The sequence below is a fragment of the Salmo trutta genome, chromosome 13 (genome assembly GCF_901001165.1).
Source record: "Salmo trutta chromosome 13, fSalTru1.1, whole genome shotgun sequence".
In the NCBI taxonomy this organism is placed as follows: domain Eukaryota; kingdom Metazoa; phylum Chordata; class Actinopteri; order Salmoniformes; family Salmonidae; genus Salmo; species Salmo trutta.
The window spans coordinates 22847712-22868892 of NC_042969.1; the positions used below are offsets into that span (position 1 = coordinate 22847712).

Consider the following 21181-nt stretch of genomic DNA (forward strand, 5'->3'; position numbering starts at 1 on the left):
CAGGGGTCTGACAACTTGGATGGAACATTTCTGCGGATGATAGCGGACGATATTGCCACTCCTATTTGCCATCACTACGGCAGGCAGGTAGCCTAGTGGTTAGAGCATTGGATTAGTAACCAAAAGGTTGCAAGATCAAACCCCTGAGCTGACAAGGTAAAAATCTGTTGTTCTGCCCCTGAACAAGGCAGTTAACCCACTGTTCCTAGGCTGTCATGGAAAATAAGAATTTGTTCTTAATTGACTTGCCGAGTTAAATAAAATACTGTAAGTCTACAGGATTGTGTGTACCCTCAGGCCTGTTGGGAAGAAAAAGTCATTATGCTACCCAATAATAGCAAAGCACCGTTTCCTGGCTCAAACAGCTGACGAATCAGCCTGTTACCAACTTTTGGATATTTTTCTTTGTTGACCAGACACAATGCTATTTCACAGTAAACAAATGAACAACCGATTTTCAGCACGCTTATTGGGAAGGGCATTCAACAAACACAGCACATACAAAAATGACTGATGATTGGCTGAGAGAAATTGATAATAAAAAGATTTTGGGAGCTGTCTTGTTAGACTTCCGTGCAGCTTTTTAAGTTATTGATAATAATCAGCTGTTGGAAAAACCTGTGTTATGGCTTTACATTCCCTGCTACATTGTGGATTCAGAGTTACCTGTCTTTCAGAATACAGAGTGTGTTCTTTAATGGAAGCCTCTCCAACATAACCCAGGTAGAGTCAGGCATTCCCCAAGGCAGCTGTCTAGGCCCCTTACTTTTTTCAATTTTAAAGCCTGTATGTCTATGCATGTTGATGATTCAACATTATACATGCCAGCTACTACAGCAAGTGAAATCATTGTAACACTTAACAATGAGCTGCAGTCATTTTAGAATAGGTGGTAAGAAATAAGTTAGTCCTAAATATTTCAAAAACTAAAAGCATTGTATTTGGGAGAAATCATTCACTAAACCCTATACCTCAACTAAATCTTGTAATGAATAATGTGGAAATTGAGCAAGTTGAGGGGACTAAACTGCTTGGAGTAACCCTGGATTGTAAACTGTCCATGTTAAAACATATTGATGCAAAAGTAGCTAAGATGGGGAGAGGTCTGTCCATAATCAAGCACTGCTCTGCATTCTTAACAAATCTATCAATAAGGCAGGCCCTAAAGGCCCTAGTTTTGTCGCACCTGGACTACTGTCCAGTCTTGTGGTCAAGTGCCACAAAGAGGGACTTGGGAAAATTACATTTGACCCAGAACAGGGCAGCATGGCTGAGCCTTAAATGTACACAAAGAGCTAACATGAATAATATGCATATCAATCTCTCCTTGCTCAAGAGAGGAGAGAAAGACTTCATCACAACAGGTATTTGTGAAAAGTATTGATATGTCAAATGCACCAAGCAGTCTGTTTGAACTACAAGCACACAGCTCAGACACCCATGCATAACCCACAAGAGGTCTCTTCACAGTCCTCGAGAACAGACTATGGGAGGCGCACAGTACTACAGTACTTTATTTAACTAGGCAAGTCAGTTAAGAAAAAAATCGTATTTTCAATGACAGCCTAGGAACATTGGGCTAACTGCCTTGTTCAGCGGCAGAAGGAGAGATTTTTACCTTGTCAGCTCAGGGATTCGATCTTGCAACCTTTTGGTTACTAGTCCAATGCTCGAACCACTAGGCTACCTGCTGCCCCTACATAGAGCCATGACTACATGGAACTCTATTTCACATCGATTCCAACATCTATTCCAACTCATGCAAGCAGTAAGAAAACTGATAAAAATACTCCTTATGGAACAGCGGGGACTGTGAAGAGACACACACACAGGCACAGACACACGTATACACACACACAGTAATATGCACTATACACACATGAACACATGGATTTTGTGTTGTAGATATGTGGTATTAGAGTAGTGGCCTGAGGGCATACATTTAATGTGTTGTGAAATCTGTTGTGAAATGTATTGTAATGTTTAAAAAATATATATATAACTGCTTTAATGTTTTATAGAGAAACCTCAACTGAACTAAACTAATGTCCAAACGAATAGTATAGTGATCCATTCTTCCTTCCTACTAATATATAAAAGCATTACTTAATATCCAGGGCACTCATTTGCTGAACAATATTCTCAAAACTGGAGCATGAAGGATTGCTCATGTTTTATGGAGAATTAATTATTTATGGGCCAAATATTTGGATGCATTCCCCCCCCCCACACCACCCTGTATGATCTGTGCTTCCCAACATGCTATTTGTTAACATCTTTCCCTCAATTTGAAGCGCTATCTAAATTATACAGTTCACTGTATGCCTCTAAGCCTAAAGTTAATTGGTTCAAATTATGCTGCTTCCTCATTATGGATATATTTGCTTGAGGGGCCGAAATAGGTTGTTTTCTTTGTGAAACGAGACACTTAAGCCACAACTTGAGATGATGACTCAGCTCTTTGGGAGGTTAGGAGGGTATTTGGGATGAATCTTTCTTGCGAAATTGTAACGTCAAATGGGTACTGTAAGTATTGTTTTTGATTCCATTAGAATGCTTTTGCCCTTTGTGACCTACTACAATACTGTGTTGGTGCAAACAGATGTCGGATCTTAATTTGAGACGGTTTGCTACAACAGGAAAATTATTATTATGTGGATTATAATTAATGGACATTTTTGTATGGGTTGTAAGGGAAAATCAAGTCTGAAATATCAAAGTGGAAATTACAAACTTCAGAAGCCTTTTTAAACCTCAAATACACTACAAGTTTTACATTTGGAGGAAAGTTCTGCTGCAACAGGGTAATCAAATTAAGATCCTACACCTGTGCAAAAAAAAACACATGTAAAAAACATGTACATTTATCACGTGTTTTTTCATCGTAATTTTTTTCTATCCCCATAAGGGATATTTTTACACCCGCACATTTTTTAAATGTTATTTTCACCACCTCCAGCTACATCTGGCCTCCCATTCAGGGATCCACCAGGACTGACACTGTTTAGCTTCAGAGGCAAACCAGCTGTGGGATGCAGAGTGCTATGCTGCTGGAATGAATAATAACTTGCAACTGAAAAAAAAGCAGCGAACGCATAGGGTAACAACCAAAGAGAGGGAAAATTCCAGGAAAGAAGGAAAAGTTGTATTAAATTGCATTATCATAAAAAAAAACGTTTTACAGAAGAAAAAAATGTGGCATCCATTTATAATTATATTTGCTCTCAATACTTCTGGGTTTATGTTTTGCTTTCAATATCATTATTTTTGTTTGCAATACTAAGAATTTAGTTCTAGACTTCAGAAGTGTTGTTAGATAAAATAATGGCACAAATGTAACTCGCAAGAGCATTGCATCATATTATAACACTATTACGCAATTACACTATTACTCCCTGCCACAGATTCAGTAAAACGCTGGGGGGAAGGGGCTGAATAAATGCATCCACTCTCAAATCCATACTCTACGCTATGGATGCATCCATTAAATCAAAATAATAGTTTTAACGATGTTTCTAGGCTATACAGTGGTTGTTAACATTTACTTTGTTTACAAACATTGGAGTAAAACGAGCTTACAGTGCATTCGGACAGTATTCAGACCTTTTCACTTTTTCCACATTTTGTTATGTTACAGCCTTATTCTAAAATTGATTAAATTGTTTTAATATCATATAAACATTAATATCATTTAAATATTTTAATATTACAAAAGTATTCAGACCCTCTACTCAGTACTTTGTTTAAGCACCTTTGGCAGCGATTACAGACGAGTCTTCTTGGGTGTGACGCTACAAGATTGGCACACCTTTATTTGGGGAGTTTCTCCCATTCTTCTCTGCAGATCCTCTCAAGCTCTGTCAGGTTGGATGGAGAGCTTCTCTGCGCAGCTATTTTCAGGTCTCTCCAGAGATGTTTGATTGGGTTCAAGTCCGGGCTCTGGCTGGCCACTCAAGGACATTCAGAGACTTGTCCCGAAGCCACTACTGCGTTGTCTTGGCTGTGTTCTTAGGGTTGTTGTCCTGTTGGAAGGTGAACCTTCACCCCAACCTGAGGTCCTGAGCCTTCTGGAGCAGGTGTTCATCAAGGATCTCTCTGTACTTTTCTCCGTTCATCTTTCCCTCGATACTGACTAGTCTCCCAGTCCCTGACGCTGAAAAACATCCCCACAGCATGATGTTGCCACCACCATGCTTCACCGTAGGGATGGTGCCAGGTTTCCTCCAGACGTGTAGCTTGGCATTCAGGCCAAAGAGTTCAATCATGGTTTCATCAGACCAGAGAATCTTGTTTATCATAGCCCGCAACTCCAAGCGGGCTATCATGCCTTTTACTTAGGTGTAGCTTTCGTCTGGCCACTTTACCATAAAGGCCTGATTGGTGGAGTGCTGCAGAGATGGTTGTCCTTCTGGAAGGTTCTCCCATCTACACAGAGGAACTCTGGAGCCCTGTCAGAGTGGCCATCAGGTTCTTGGTCCCCTCCATGACCAAGGCCCTTCACCCCTGATTGCTCAGTTTGGCCAGATCTAGGAAGAGTCTTGGTGGTTCCAAGCTTCATCCATTTAGGAATGATGGAGGCCACTGTGTTCTTTCTTTCTTTTTTTATAATATGTTTATTATTTTCCACTAAAAAAATAAATAAAAAAGACAGCGATACAAACATTGACATTCATTGTACTGTTCAATGGGATGGCCAATTTAGAGGACAAAACAAAATGTAACTCACACATACACAAAATAAAACTAAATCCTATTAGGTGGTACAGTCGTGGTCAAAAGTTTTGAGAATGACACAAATATTAATTTCCACAAAGTTTGCTGCTTCAGTGTCTTCAGACATTTTTGTCAGATGTTACACTGAAGTATAATTACAAGCATTTCATAAGTGTCAAAGGCTTTTATTGACAATTACATGAAGTTGATGCAAAGAGTCAATATTTGCAGTGTTGACCCTTCTTTTTCAAGACCTCTGCAATCCGCCCTGGCGTGCTGTCAATTAACTTCTGGGCCACATCCTGACTGATGGCAGCCCATTCTTGCATAATCAATGCTTGGAGTTTGTCAGAATTTGTGGCTTTTTGTTTGTCCACCCGCCTCTTGAGGATTGACCACAAGTTCTCAATGGGATTAAGGTCTGGGGAGTTTCCTGGCCATGGAGCCAAAATATCAATGTTTTGTTCCCCGAGACACTTAGTTATCGCTTTTGCCTTATGGCAAGGTGCTCCATCATGCTGGAAAAGGCATTGTTCGTCATCAAACTGTTCCTGGATGGTTTGTGAGTGAGCCCACTCCCTTGGCTGAGAAGCAACCCCACGCATGAATGGTCTCAGGATGCTTTACTGTTGGCATGACACAGGACTGATGGTAGCGCTCACCTTGTCTTCTCCGGACAAGCTTTTTCCGGATGCCCCAAACAATCGGAAAGGGGATTCATCAGAGAAAATGACTTTACCCCAGTCCTCAGCAGTCCAATCGCTGTACCTTTTGCAGAATATCAGTCTGTCCTTGATGTTTTTCCTGGAGAGAAGTGGCTTCTTTGCTGCCCTTCTTGACACCACGCCATCCTCCAAAAGTCTTCGCCTCACTGTGCGTGAAGATGCACTCACACCTGCCTGCTGCCATTCCTGAGCAAGCTCTGTACTGGTGGTGCCCTGATCCCGCAGCTGAATCAACTTTAGGAGACGGTCCTGGCGCTTGCTGGACTTTCTTGGGCGCCCTGAATCCTCTTCACAACAATTGAACCGCTCTCCTTGAAGTTCTTGATGATCCGATAAATGGTTGATTTAGGTGCAATCTTACTGACAGCAATATCCTTGCTTGTGAAGCCCTTTTTTTGTGCAAAGCAATGATGACGGCACGTGTTTCCTTGCAGGTAACCATGGTTGACAGAGGAAGAATAATGATTCCAATCACCACCCTGCTTTCGAAGCTTCCAGTCTGTTATTCGAACTCAATCAGCATGACAGAGTGATCTCCAGCCTTGTCCTCGTCAACACTCACACCTGTGCTAACGAGATAATCACTGACATGATGTCAGCTGGTCCTTTTGTGGCAGGGCTGAAATGCAGTGGAAATGTTTTTGGGGGATTCAGTTCATTTGCATGGCAAAGAGGGACTTTGCAATTAATTGCAATTCATCTGATCTCTCTTCATAACATTCTGGATTATATGCAAATTGCCATCATACAAACTGAGGCAGCAGACTTTGTGAAAATGTATATTTGTGTCTTTCTCAAAACTTTTGGCCACGACTGTACATGTATAAGAAGACAACATATAGTCATTACAAGCAGTGTAGTTAAGCCAAAAATAAATATTGAGTGGAGTACAGCACAGAGTAGCAGCAGATCATCAACCCAGATATGAAGCGGGACTAGACCATTTATCCAGTATTGGCTGCCATATTTTGTAAAACATTGGACTTCTATTGGAGGTATTGTATCAAATCTTTTCCTTATGTATTACATTCCCTAAATCTCGTAACCACATTTCAAAGGTACAGTCTCCAATTTCCAAAATTGCAATATGAGCCTTTTGGCTAATAGAGTACAAAGAGAGACAGTCTTCCCCTCCTGGTGATTCCCATCAACTGTACCAAACGGAGTGATGAATGGGTCTGGGGGTATAACTCTATCGAAGGCTTTAGATATGTCATCAAAAATGAGAGCCCAGTAAGCATGTAACTTAGGACATGTCCAAAATAAGTGGGTCAACGTCCCCTCATCCTGCTTGCACCTCTCACACAGTGGTGAGGTGTCTGGGTACTGTATTCATATTTCAACTTTGTGATCTTCTCAAGGACTGCATTTTGAGGAATTTGTCCTAAAACGTTCTCCTGTTCCCCTAACTCTCTTTCAATTTCTCTCAGCCTAGTATTGGCACGTTTTTTCCTCTCTGATATATATGAAATAATGTAACCTCTTATCACAGCCTTTAGAGATTCCCAAAGGGTGGAGTCGTCAACATCCCCCGTGTTGTTAGCTCTGAGGAAAAGGGCAATCTGCTCCTTCAAATACTGACAAAGTCTCATCTTTCAAGAAGTATGCGTCTAAGCGCCATGGTCGTCGACCTGTAGACACATTGTCGAGTTTCAGCACCATGGACAGAGGAGGGTGGTCCGTAATTAGAATGGTGTGATAGGTAACCGACGCAGCTGCTGAAATTTGTTTGGAGTCAACAAAAAAATGGTCAATTCTGGAATATGATTTATGAACTGACGAAAAGAAAGAATAATCCCTATCTGTTGGGTGCGTCAGTCTGCAAATATCGACAATGTTAAGGTTTGTCATCAATGTATTTAGACAGACAGAATGTTGAAATTGGTTCGTTGTCATTGTCATTGTCATTCAAATTATCTTGTTTAGCTCCCCCTTTTTTCGTGCCTTTTCCCTTTGTCATATTGCCAGACAATGTTTGAAGTTATAGTTTGTGAGAGGATAAGACAAATATGAATTTGTTTCAAAAATGAGTGGAGCTCTAGCAAAGCACGCCTACTCCATAGCATGCTCTCTAATTTTTTGCAAAAAAAATTGTGGGATATTGTGTGTAGATTGATGAGTAAAAAAAGATTTAATCAATTTTACAATAAGGCTGTAACGTAAAAAATGTGGAAAAAGTCAAGGGGTCTGAATACTTTCAGAATGCACTGTATATGTTGGGTTCTGATGGGCTATGAGAGTTGAACTAAGTTCATAAGGCATTTGTAAGTCATATTCTTTAAGAATCAATGGGTATACACTACCGGTCAAAAGTTTTGGAACACCTACTCATTCAAGGGTTTTTATTTATTTTTACTATTTTCTACATTGCAGAATAATAGTGAAGACATCAAAACCATGAAGTAACACATATGGAATCATGTAGCAACCAAAAAAGTATTTAAAAAAATATTCTGATTTGAGATTCTTCAAATAGCCACCCTTTGCCTTGATGACAGCTTTGCACACTCTTGGCATTTTCTCAACCAGCTTCATGAGGTAGTCACCTGGAATGCATTTCAATTAACAGGTGTGCCTTCTTAAAAGTACATTTGTGGAATTTCTTTCCTTCTTAATGAGCCAATCAGTTGTGTTGTGGCAAGGTAGGAGGGTATACAGAAGATAGCCCTATTAGGTAAAAGACCAAGTCCATATTATGGCAAGAACAGCTCAAATAAGCAAAGGGAAACGACAGTCCATCATTACTTGAAGGTCAGCCAATATGAAACATTTCAACAACTTTGAAAGTTTCTTCAAGTGCAGTCGCAAAAACCATCAAGCGCTATGATGAAACTGGCTCTCATGAGGATCACCACAGGAATGGAAGTTTCCTCTGCTGCGGAGGATAAGTTCATTAGAGTTAACTGCCTCAGAAATTGCAGCCCAAATAAATGCTTCACAGAGTTCAAGTAACAGACACATCTCAACATCCACTGTTCAGAGGAGACTGTGTGAATCAGGCCTTCATGGTCGAATTGCTGCAAAGAAACCACTACTAAAGGACACCAATAATAAGAAGAGACTTGCTTGTGCCAAGAAACACAAGCAATGGACATTAGCCCTGTGGAAATCTGTCCTTTGGTCTGGAGTCTTGGAGATTTTTCGTTCCAACCGCCGTGTATTTGTGAGACGCGGTGTGGGTGAATGGATCATCTCCTGTATTTCCCGCCATAAAGCATGAGGAGGAGGTGTTATGGTGTGGGTGTGCTTTGCTGGTGACACTGTCTGTGATTTATTTAGAATTCAAGGCACACTTAACCAGCATGGCTACCACAGCATTCTGCAGCGATACACCATCCCATCTGTTTTGGGCTTAGTGGGACTATCATTTGTTTTTCAACAGGACAATGACCCAACACACCTCCAGGCTGTGTAAGGGTTATTTGACCAAGAAGGAGAGTGATGGATGACCTGGCCTCCACAATCCCCCGACCTCAACCAAATTGTGATGGTTTGGGAGGAGTCGGACCGCAGAGTGAAAGAAAAGCAGCCAACAAGTGCTCAGTATATGTGGGAACTCCTTCAAGACTGTTGGAAAAGCATTCCAGGTGAAGCTGGTTGAGAGAATTCCAAGAGTGTGCAAAGCTGTCATCAAGGCAAAGGGTGGCTATTTGAGGAATCCCAAATATAAAATATATTTTGATTTGTTTAAGACTTTTTTGGTTACGACATGATTCCATATGTGTTATTTCATAGTTTTGATGTCTTCACTATTATTCTACAATATAGAAAATAGTAAAAATAAAGAAAAACCCTTGAATGAGTAGGTGTTCTAAATCTTTTGACCGGTAGTGTATATCATTAATTTCTAAGTTAAAAAATGGATGTAGCAACTACGGATTTCCCCTTTAACAGGGAGTGACCTTCACACAGCAGAACTATGTCACCATTTGAAGGTGATCAATTAACCTGTCTCCCGAAAAATGTATTATGTCCACGGTTCTGTGAATGTACCGCAAAATCTTTCCCTTGTCCCACATTTGGGCTTTTTGGATGCTACTGCAACATGTTAACACCATCTTTTCAGATGTGAGGAGAATAACATTATTTCAACCCCACAAAGTAAGATTTTCACAGTTGGAGTTTCTTATATCTGAAACTTCAAATTAGATTTTCACTTTCACAAGTGGAATTGCAAGTTCACACATATGATACTGAAAATCTGATTTTCACAAGTGAAAATGAAATTCCGCCTGTGAAAGTGAGATTTTCACATTGAGGTTTTTTACACGTAAAACTGCAACTTTGATTTTCACATGTGAATGTTTTTCACATGTAAAACTGCATATCAGATTTTCACGTGAAAGTTTTCAACATGTTAAACTACAATTCACCTGTGAGGTGAAAACATGTTATTCTCTTCACATGTGAAAAGGTGGTGTTAACATGCAAACTGTCAATTTACTACATGTGAAATCACGTAAGAAAATGCAATTATCACGTAAAACTGAAAATGTGATTATTTACTGGTTGTAGTTTTTACTGCGCTGAAGCTATGAAACATAAATCTGCTTTAAAATCTCGTTTAAAATACACTTATAAAGCTGTGACTCGATCAGATCTGCCCTTCCAAGACAAAGAGAAAACAGGATTAAACTCTGCTCTCTGCAAACTCATGCACTTTCAGTACCTACCTATAGAGCTATACCTATCTCAATACGATCTCTTCTTAAATCTATTTCTTTCTCTCTCCAGATCTGAGTTTAGCCAGGCTCCTTACAACAGTCATACAGATTGTGGGAGGCATATACAGTTGAATTTGGAAGTTTACATACACTCAGGTTGGAGTCATTAAAACTCATTTTTCAACCACTCCCCAAATTTCTTGTTAACAAACTATAGTTTTTGCAAGTCGGTTAGGACATCTACTTTGTGCATGACACAAGTCATTTGTCCAACAATTGTTTACAAACAGATTTCAATTATAATTCACTGTATCACAATTCCAGTGGGTCAGAAGTTTACATACCCTAAGTTGACTGTGCCTTTAAACAGATTGGAAAATTCCATAACATTATCTCATGGCTTTAGAAGCTTCTGATAGGCTAATTGACATCATTTGAGTGAATTGGAGGTGTACCTGTGGATGTATTTCAAGGCCTACCTTCAAACTCAGTGCCTCTTTGCTTGACGTCATGGGAAAATCAAAAGAAATCAGCCAAGACCTCAGAATTTTTTGGGGAGACCTCCACAAGTCTGGTTGATCCTTGGGAGCAACGCCTGAAGGTACCACGTTCATCTGTACAAACTATAGTATGCAAGTTTAAACACCATGGGATCACGCAGCCATCATACCGCTCAGGAAGGAGACGCGTTCTGTCTCTTAGAGATGAACGTACTTTGGTGTGAAAAGTGCAAATCAATCCCAGAACAACAGCAAACGACCTTGTGAAGATGCTGGAGGAAACAGGTACAAAAGTATCTATTTCCACAGTAAAACGAGTCCTATATCGACATAACCTGAAAGGCCGCTCAGCAAGGAAGAAGCCACTGCTCCAAAACCACCATAAAAAAAACTACAGTTTGCAACTGCACATGGGGACAAAGATCATACTTTTTGGAGAAATGTCCTTTGGTCTGATGAAACAAAAATAGAACTGTTTGGCCATAATGACCATTGTTATGTTTGGAGGAAAAAGGGGGAGGCTTGCAAGCCGAAGAACACCATCCCAACCGTGAAGCACGAGGGTGGCAGCATAATGTTGTGGGGGTGCTTTGCTGCAGGAGGGACTGGTGCACTACACAAAATAGAAGGCATCATGAGGCATGAAAATTATGTGGATATATTGAAGCAACATCTCCAGATATCAGTCAGGAAGTTAAAGCTTGGTCGCAAATGGGTCTTCCAAATGGACAATGACCCCAAGCATACTTCCAACGCTGTGGCAAAATGACTTAAGGACAACAAAGTCAAGGTATTGGAGTGGCCATCACAAAGCCCTGACTTCAATCCTATAGAAAATTGGTGGGCAGAACTGAAAAAGCTTGTGCGAGCAAGGAGGCCTACAAACTTGAATCCAGCTTTATTACACCAGCTCTGTCAGGAGGAATGGGCCAAAATTCACCCAACTTATTGTGGGAAGCTTGTAGAAGGCTACCTGAAGCATTTGACCCAAGTTAAACAATTTAAAGGCTATGCTACCAAATACTAATTGAGTGTATGTAAACTTCTGACCCACTGGGAATGTGATGAAAGAAATAAAAGCTGAAATAAATCCCTCTCTACTATTATTCTGACATTTCACAATCTTAAAATAAAGTGGCGAGCCTACCTGACCTAAGACGGGGAATTTTTACTAGGATTAAATGTCAGGAATTGTGAAAAACGGAGTTTAATGTATTTGGTTAAGCCTAAGGTGTATGTAAACTTCCGACTTCAACTGTAGCATGACACAGAGTATTAGACAAGTGAAGAAATGGGGTTTTAATTAGTCAGTGCCCAAGTTGGCAAAGGGTATTATGCCATGATGCCGCACCCTCCCAACGGAGACATTACCCATAAATCTGTCTGACTAAAGTGTTGCTGTCACAGCAGTATTATCAGCAGACAGCAGTGGTGTTGAGGCCTGGCCTACCTCTCTTCTGCAGGATGGCGCTGCCGCTCCTCCGTCCAATGTGGTTCTCCACATAGCATGTGTAGTTTCCCAGGTCCGTCTCCTCCACCGCGTCAAAGGTTAAGGACAGCTCCACCTCCTTTTCCCCTAAGTGTTCCTTCAGCACCCTGTGTAGAAGAAGAGGAGGAGGGGGAGGAGAGCGAGAAGAACCTCAGGGAAGGTACCATAGCCAAGAGTATAAAGGTCGCCACTGAGGTACATAGTGTGGGGTAGAGACACACCTCACATAGTGGTCTGTTTTTAGAGCCAGGCCCTGGTTTCACAATGCAGCTAACAAGAGTTCAGCGCAGAGGACATACTCGTTAGGCAGAGATTCTTTCCCCATTACAGTGGACCTGGAGATCCAACACACACACACACACACACACACACACACACACACACACACACACACACACACACACACACACACACACACACACACACACACACACACACACACACACACACACACACACACACGGAGGAGGGAGAGAGACCTTACCGTGAAATGCTTATAAGCCCGTAACCAACAATGCAGTACAAGAAATATGGTTAAGAAATTATTTACTAAATAAACTAAAGTAAAAAAAAAGAAAAAAAAAGTAACACAATAAAATAACAATACCGTGTGGTAGCAGAGAGAGCATTCTATGACTTAGGTGACTGGAGTCTTTTGACAATTTTTTGGGCCTTCCTCTGACACCGCCTAGTATATAGGTCCTGGATGGCAGGCAGCTTGGCCCCAGTGATGTACTGAGCCGTACGCACTACCCTCTGTAGCGCCTTATGGTCAGATCGAACAGTTGCCATACCAGGCGGTGATGCAACCGGTCAGGATGCTCTCGATGGTGCAGCTGTAGAACTTTTTGAGGATCTGGGGACCAAGGCCAAATCTTTTCAGTCTCCTGAGCGAAAAAGGTGTTGTCACGACTGTCTTGGTGTGTTTGGACCATGATAGTTTGTTGGGGATGTGGGCCCCAAGGAACTTAACTTTCGACCCGCTCCGCTACAGCCCTGTCGGCCGCCTTTTTCCTGTAGTCCACAATCATCTCCTTTGTCTTGCTTACGTTGAGGGAGAGGTTGCTGTCCTGGCACCCCACTGCCAGGTCTCTGACCTCCTTCCTATAGGCTGTATTGGGAACAGGGACTATTGCTGGTCTGCTTGAAACATGTTGGTATTACAGACTCGGTCAGGGAGAGGTTGAAAATGTCAGTAAAGACACTTTACAGTTGGTCCGCGCATGCTCTGAGTACACGTCCTGGTAATCTGTCTGGCCCCGCGGCCTTGTGAATGTTGACCTGTTGAAAAGTCTTGCTCACATCGGCTACGGAGAGCATGATCACACAGTAGTCTGGAAGAGGTGGTGCTCTCATGCATGCTTCAGTGTTGCTTTTCTCGAAGCGAGCATAAAAGACATTTAGCTCGTCTGGTAGGCTCGCATCACTAGGAAGCTTGCAGCTGGGTTTCCCTTTGAAGTCCATAATAGTTTGCAAGCCCTGACACATCCGGTGAGCATTAGAGCCAGTGTAGTAGGATTCAATCTTAGTCCTGTATTGATGCTTTGCCTGTTTGATTGCTCATCTGAGGGCATAGCGGCATTTCTTATAAGCATCCGGATTGGTGTCCCGCTCCTTGAAAGCGTTAGCTCTAGCCTTTAGCTCGGTGCAGATGTTGCCTGTAATCCACGGCTTCTGGTTGGGATATGTAGGTACGGTCGCTGTGTGGATGACGTCATCAATAAACTTATTGATGAAGTTGGTGACTGAGGTGGTATACTCCTCAATGCCATTGAATGAATCCCAGAACATATTCCAGTCTGTGCTAGCAAAACAGTCCTGTAGCGTAGCATCTGTGTCATCTGACCACTTCCGTATTGAGCGAGTCACTGGTACTTCCTGCTTTGGTTTTTTTTGTAAGCAGGAATCAGGAGGATAGAATTATGGTCAGATTTGCCAAATGGAGGGTGAGGGAGAGCTTTGTATGCGTCTCTGTGTGTGGCGTAAAGGTGATCTAGAGCTTTCTTTTCCTCTGGTTGCACATGTGACATGCTGGTAGAAATGAGGTAAAACGGATTTAAGTTTGCCTGCATTAAAATCCCCGGCCACTAGGAGTGCCGCTTCTGGATGAGCATTTTCTTGTTTTCTTATGGCCTTATATAGCTAGTTGAGTGCGGTCTTCATGCCAGCATCGGTTTGTGGTGGTAAATAGACAGCTATGAAAAATATAGATGAAAACTCTCTTAGTAGATAGTGTGGTCTACAGTTTATCATGAGGTACTCTACCTCAGGCGAGCAATACCCCGAGATCTCTTTAATATTAGACATCATGCACCAGTTGTTATTGACAAATAGACACACACCACCACTCGTCTTACCAGACTGTGTTCTGCGGTGCCGTTGCACAGAAAACCCAGCCAACTGTATATTATCCGTGTCGTCATTCAGCTACGACTCGGTGAACATAAGATATTACAGTTTTTAATGTCCTGTTGGTAGGATAGTCTCGAGCGGAGATCATCCAGGTAATTTTCCAGTGATTGTACATTGTCCAATAGAACGGATGGTAGAGGCGGGTTACCCACTAACTGACGAATTTTCACAAGGCACCCCAATCTCCCCTGTATTTCCGTCTTTTCTTCACACGAATGACAGGGATTTGGGCCTGGTCTCAGAGAAGCAGTATATCCTTTGCGTCGGACTCCATAAAGAAAAAAATCTTCATCCAGTTTGAGGTGAGTAATCACTGTTCTGATATCCAAAGGCTCTTTTCAGTCATAAGAGACGGTAGCAGCAACATTATGTACAAAATAAGTTACAAACAATGCGAAAAACACACAAATAGCACAGTTGGTTAGGAGCCCGTAAAATGTCAGCCATCCCCTCCGGCGCCATTCTAAATGTTAGGGAGGACTATGCTGCACATCCACGTTAGGAAACATAATGCTGTACCTCCATGCTAGGAAGGATAATGCTGTACCTCCACGTTAGGAAGGAGGACGCAGTTCTAGAGGTGAGAGGGAGGCGTAATACGTAATTAGTGGCTCCGCTGGAAGAAAACAAAACCAGCGCAGAGGCGTGAAAACCCTACCCCACAAGAGCACTTCAAAACCTTGAAATGAAAATAAAGAGCAGGTCTTTGCAGTGCCACTGAGAAGGACTGATGTGATGCGGCGATTTGTGTTAGAGGTCATTCTGAATGATGAGCTACTTGCTAAAATTCCCCATCAGAAGAGAATATTCATAGTCAGGCATACGCATATGTTCACTTGGACCATCACAAACACACAGACAAACACACAGACAGACAGACAGACAGACAGACAGACAGACAGACAGACAGACAGACAGACAGACAGACAGACAGACACACACACACCCACAAACACACAGTATGCACACAGTCTCTTCCTCTTTCTTTCTCTCCAGCTCTTTCTCCCTCTCAATTTCAATGTTTAATTTAAGGGCTTATTGGCATATGTTGACATTGCCAAAGCAAGTGAAGTAGATAATAAACAAAAGTGAAATAAACAATAAAAATGAACAGTAAACATTACACTCACATAAGTTCCAAAAGAATAGAGACATTTCAAATGTCATATTATGTCTATATACAGTGTTGTAACGATGTGCAAATAGTTATTAAAGTACAAAAGGGGAAATAAATAAACATAAATATGGGTTGTATTTACAATGGTGTTTGTTTTTCACTGGTTGCCCTTTTCTTGTGGCAACAGGTGACAAATCTTGCTGCTGTGATGTCACACTGTGGTATTTCACCCAGTAGATATGGGAGTTCATCAGTTTATTATTGGATTTGTTTTCTAATTCTTTGTGGATCTGTGTAATCTGAAGGAAATATGTGTCTCTAATATGGTCATACATTTGGCAGGAGGTTAGGAAGTGCAGCTCAGTTTCCACCTCATTTTGCAGGCATTGTGCACACAGCCTGTCTTCTCTTGAGAGCCAGATCTGCCTCTCTCTCCGATTGCATTAGTCCACCAGGAGCATTGAGAGAAACTGGGTCAGAGTATCTTACTGCACTAACCTGACCTGGACTTCTTTGTATGAAATCTCAGACATATTTCTACTGAAAACTGGCACCTCCTTTGTTCTTAGGGTTATTAGAGCCTCTTAAATAAGTAGCCTTTTCCCCTCTCCCTTCTTAGTCATCATTCTTGGCTGTTCACCAATGGTGCAGACAGAAAATGCCAGTCTGCCTGTGAACAAATAACTCACTCTGCTCTGTACAGTATCTTTGTATCTCCGCCTCTGGCCATTCATGTGATAATATCTGCTTTTCTTAGTTAATTTCAGTCACTTTCCCATCTCATCTGCACAGCTGTAGAGACATCCAGCCTCGTTTTTTTGGCGAGAGAGAGAGACATTTGTTGGTTTTGGTTTGGCCATGTGCTGGTGGGGCGGCTCCAGGCATAAGTGACATAAGCGGTCACTTAGGGCCCCAAGCTGCTATGGGGGTCCCCAACCTAGGAACTCAGTTCGGGGTCAGTTGAATAGTAGAATAATAGAGCGTTTGAAATTTGGTTGTGCATCAGTCATTTTTCTCTTGTTATGTCAGTCTCTGACAGTCACTCAATTATCCATGTCAGCAAAACAGTTAAATAATCTAGCCAGCTATCTGAACTTGTAGCAAATCTAATTTTACTGCTCACATACACGTGTTTAGCAGATGTTATTGCGGGTGTAGCAAAATGCTTGTGTTTCTAGCTCCAACAGTGTAGTAATATCTAACAAGTAATATTTAACAATTTCACAACAATACACACAACACACACAAATCTAAAGTAAAGGAATAGAATTAAGAATATATAAATATTTTGACCAGATGTCAGAGCGACATAGACTAAGATACAGTAGAATAGAATAGAATACAGTATATACATATGAGATGAGTAATGCAAAATATGAAAACATTATTAAAGTGACTAGTGTTCCATTATTAAAATGGCCAGTCATTTCATGTCTATGTATATAGGGCAGCGTCCTGTGACACTGGGTGCTTTAGGTATCCTGGAGGGTAGGTAGTTTGCCCCTAGTGATGCGTTGGGCAGACCGCACCACCCTCTGGAGAGCCCTTCGGTTGCGGGTGGTGCAGTTGCCGTACCAGGCGGTGATGCAGCCCGACAGGATGCTCTCAATTGGGCACCTGTAAAAGTTTGTGTGGGTTTTAGGTGCCAAGCCACATTTCTTCAGCCTCCTGAAGTTAAAGAGGTGCTGTTGTGCCTCCTTCACCACTCTGTCTGTGTGGGTGGACCATTTCAGTTTGTCAGTGATGTGTACGCCGAGGAACTTGAAGCTGTCCACCTTCACTGCGGTCCCGTCAACGTGGATCGGGGGTGCTCCTTCTGCTGTTTCCTGAAGTCCACGATCAGCTCCTTTGTTTTGTTTGACATTGGGTGAGAGGTTATTTTCCTGGCACCACACTCCCAGGGCCCGCACCTCCTCCCTGTAGGCTGTCTCGTCATTGTTGATAATTAGGCCTACTACTGTTGTGTCGTCTGCAAACTTGATGATTGGCTGAATACTGCCAGCAGTAGATAGTAGAGTTATAATTGTATTGGTGGGTACTGGTGTGGAGTCAGTTCAGTAGCTTTGAAATCCTGTACTTTATTACTTTAATATGCTACTGGCTACTCCAGGCTGGGGAGTTGATGCTACTGGCTACTCCAGGCTGGGGAGATGATGCTACTGGCTACTCCAGGCTGGGGAGTTGATGTTACTGGCTACTCCAGGCTAGTGAGTTGATGCTACTGGCTACTCCAGGCTAGTGAGTTGATGCTACTGGCTACTCCAGGCTCGTGAGATGATGCTACTGGCTACTCCAGGCTAGTGAGATGATGCTACTGGCTACTCCAGGCTGGTGAGTTGATGCTACTGGCTACTCCAGGCTAGTGAGATGATGTTACTGGCTACTCCAGGCTAGTGAGATGATGCTACTGGCTACTCCAGGCTAGTGAGTTGATGTTACTGGCTACTCCAGGCTAGTGAGATGATGCTACTGGCTACTCCAGGCTAGTGAGTTGATGCTACTGGCTACTCCAGGCTAGTGAGATGATGTTACTGGCTACTCCAGGCTGGGGAGATGATGCTACTGGCTACTCCAGGCTGGGGAGTTGATGTTACTGGCTACTCCAGGCTAGTGAGATGATGTTACTGGCTACTCCAGGCTAGTGAGTTGATGCTACTGGCTACTCCAGGCTAGTGAGTTGATGCTACTGGCTACTCCAGGCTAGTGAGATGATGCTACTGGCTACTCCAGGCTAGTGAGATGATGCTACTGGCTACTCCAGGCTGGTGAGTTGATGCTACTGGCTACTCCAGGCTAGTGAGATGATGTTACTGGCTACTCCAGGCTAGTGAGATGATGCTACTGGCTACTCCAGGCTAGTGAGTTGATGTTACTGGCTACTCCAGGCTAGTGAGATGATGCTACTGGCTACTCCAGGCTAGTGAGTTGATGCTACTGGCTACTCCAGGCTAGTGAGATGATGTTACTGGCTACTCCAGGCTGGGGAGATGATGCTACTGGCTACTCCAGGCTGGGGAGTTGATGTTACTGGCTACTCCAGGCTAGTGAGATGATGCTACTGGCTACTCCAGGCTAGTGAGTTGATGCTACTGGCTACTCCAGGCTAGTGAGATGATGCTACTGGCTACTCCAGGCTGGGGAGATGATGCTACTGGCTACTCCAGGCTAGTGAGATGATGCTACTGGCTACTCCAGGCTGGGGAGTTGATGTTACTGGCTACTCCAGGCTGGGGAGATGATGTTACTGGCTACTCCAGGTTGGGGAGTTGATGTTACTGGCTACTCCAGGCTGGGGAGTTGATGTTACTGGCTACTCCAGGCTGGGGAGTTGATGTTACTGGCTACTCCAGGCTGGGAAGTTGAGACAATTATTTGTCATTTGATAGGAGCGGTTACATTTCCATGACAGCTATGTGGTAATTACTAGCTTTATGTGGTAATTACTATATTTATATGGTAATTACTGTACGTGCTTTATGTGGTAATAACTTGCTTTATATGGTAATTACTAGCTTTATGTGGTAATTACTAGCTTTATGTGGTAATTACTAGCCTTCCAACAAGAGGATGAACTCTTATCATCTTTCAGAAGTAGCAGTCTGCAACTTCCAACAAGCCCGGATTTACCCTGAATTAAATTGTTACATGATTAGTTTCTCATTGTATGCATGAGGAATTTCCCCTCTGTCCATTTAGACTGTAGTACAAATCCTGGAGCTGATATCGAAGCAGAAATCCTCTCCCGCTGATGGAGGTATTATGCTGTCAGTCACAGTGGACAGCACAGGATGTGGCAGTGGAACATCACACTCCTAATGACGCCTGATGATTTTTCAGACCCACAAGACATTACTCCACAACCCTAATGGGCATAATCTGCTAGTGTCAGTCACATCCACACTGGTTTCTGTATATAGCCAGAAACTAGACACTTCCACCATCAGAAACAGAGAAAGAGGAAAAGTTTGCAGTGATAGATTATATACAGTACCTGACTTCACTTTCTTTAATGTGACCTGCCAGCTCCTCCACAAACTTCTCCCCCTTCATCCAGTAGATGATATGTCTAGACTCCCCACTGTAGCCGAAGAAGGCCTTACAGTCTAGACTGAGAGGCATACCTGGAATGACAAAGAAGGCAACATTTGACAAGCGCACATTTACCTGAGAGAACTGAGAAAAAAACCCACTGGCAGACACACATACACATGTATACACAGACACACAAGCGCACAGACACACACACACACACACGGACGCACGCACACACGCACGCACACACACACACACACACACGTATACACAGACACACAAGCGCACAGACACACACGCACACGCACACGCACACACACACACACACACCAAGCTCTATCCCAAACTCATTTGAACAACACTGTCAACTAGAACCACTACCCATTTCAAATAACACACCATCATGCCCCATCTTGGCCAAACATGGTGGTGGGTCCACAACATCCTAGGCTGGGTGTGTAATAAGGTGGAGTCCTGTAATGCTTTGTTTATTGAGTGCAGGCTAGGTGCCCCTTGGCATCACAGGGAAAAACCTGCTGCATCCACCCAGGGGTCTCTACAGACACACAGGGCCAAACAAGGCAGTTGGTTGGTTCCAAACACCACGTGAATGACAAGCTACAGTAATGCCTGGTCGCTGACTGCCAGCCCGGCATCACCAGAAATCAAAGGCTAGGATTACTGTGATGATCCAAGAAAACAAGTGACCCCTTCTGCCACCCCCCATCGTTCTCCTCCACTCCCTCAGGTTGTTTGAGGAAGCATCACTTTGGATTTTAAAATGTGTTTTTGGCAGCAGGGTGTGTGTGTGTGAGTGTGTTTGCTCTTCCCATGTTCACAGGGGTATGGGCTAATGAGGTGTGGCAGGTTAGTCTTTGCAGATGGCTCCGAAGGTCTTACAAGGTAGTAAAAGCGGTCACACGTCAAGCCTTTTGGATAAACATCAGAATCAACATGACTTTGTGTTGTAGAGCTGACAGCTCCGAGAGAGGGCTGGAGACGTGTGATCTGTGCAGCTGTCTGGAACCTGTCGTTAACGGCAACTGTAACGATAAACAACCCTCAAAAACAATACTCTTAAAAACCCGCCTCTTGCCCACTTTTTTCATTTGCTGATGATTATGTAAATCAAATAATACAATTAAGTGCCAGTGAACCTGTTTTTCTCTCTCTCTCTCTCTCTCTCTCTCTCTCTCTCTCTCAATTCAATGGCTTTATTGGCATGGGAAACATATGTTTATATTGCCAAAGCAAGTGAAGTAGATAAACAAAAGTGAAATAAACAATACAAATTAACAGTAAACATTACAATCACAGAAGTTCCAAAAGAAAAAAGACATTTCAAATGTTATATTATGTCTATATACAGTGTTGTAACGACGTGCAAATAGTTAATGTACAAAATATGGGTTTGTTCTTGTCACGTGTGATCCCTCTCCGGCCTCTAGGTCACCAGGCTTCTTGTTATGGCACACACCTGTTACCATCATTATGCGCACCTGCGCATCATCAGACTCACCTGGACTCCA

At 42.7% G+C, this 21181-nt stretch overlaps 1 protein-coding gene across 1 annotated transcript in view; it reads right to left on the reverse strand.

The window, feature by feature from the left end:
- Positions 1 to 19739, reverse strand: part of LOC115205463 (X-linked interleukin-1 receptor accessory protein-like 2) — a 36500-nt gene extending 16761 nt beyond the window's left edge. Inside the window, exons 1-2 of the mRNA XM_029771464.1 lie at positions 19612 to 19739; positions 12053 to 12198 (exon numbers count right to left, since the gene is read on the reverse strand). Coding sequence (XP_029627324.1) covers positions 12053 to 12198; positions 19612 to 19739 — 274 coding nt within the window. The remainder of the gene's footprint in view (positions 1 to 12052; positions 12199 to 19611) is intronic.
- Between the last annotated feature and the right edge of the window lie 1442 nt (positions 19740 to 21181).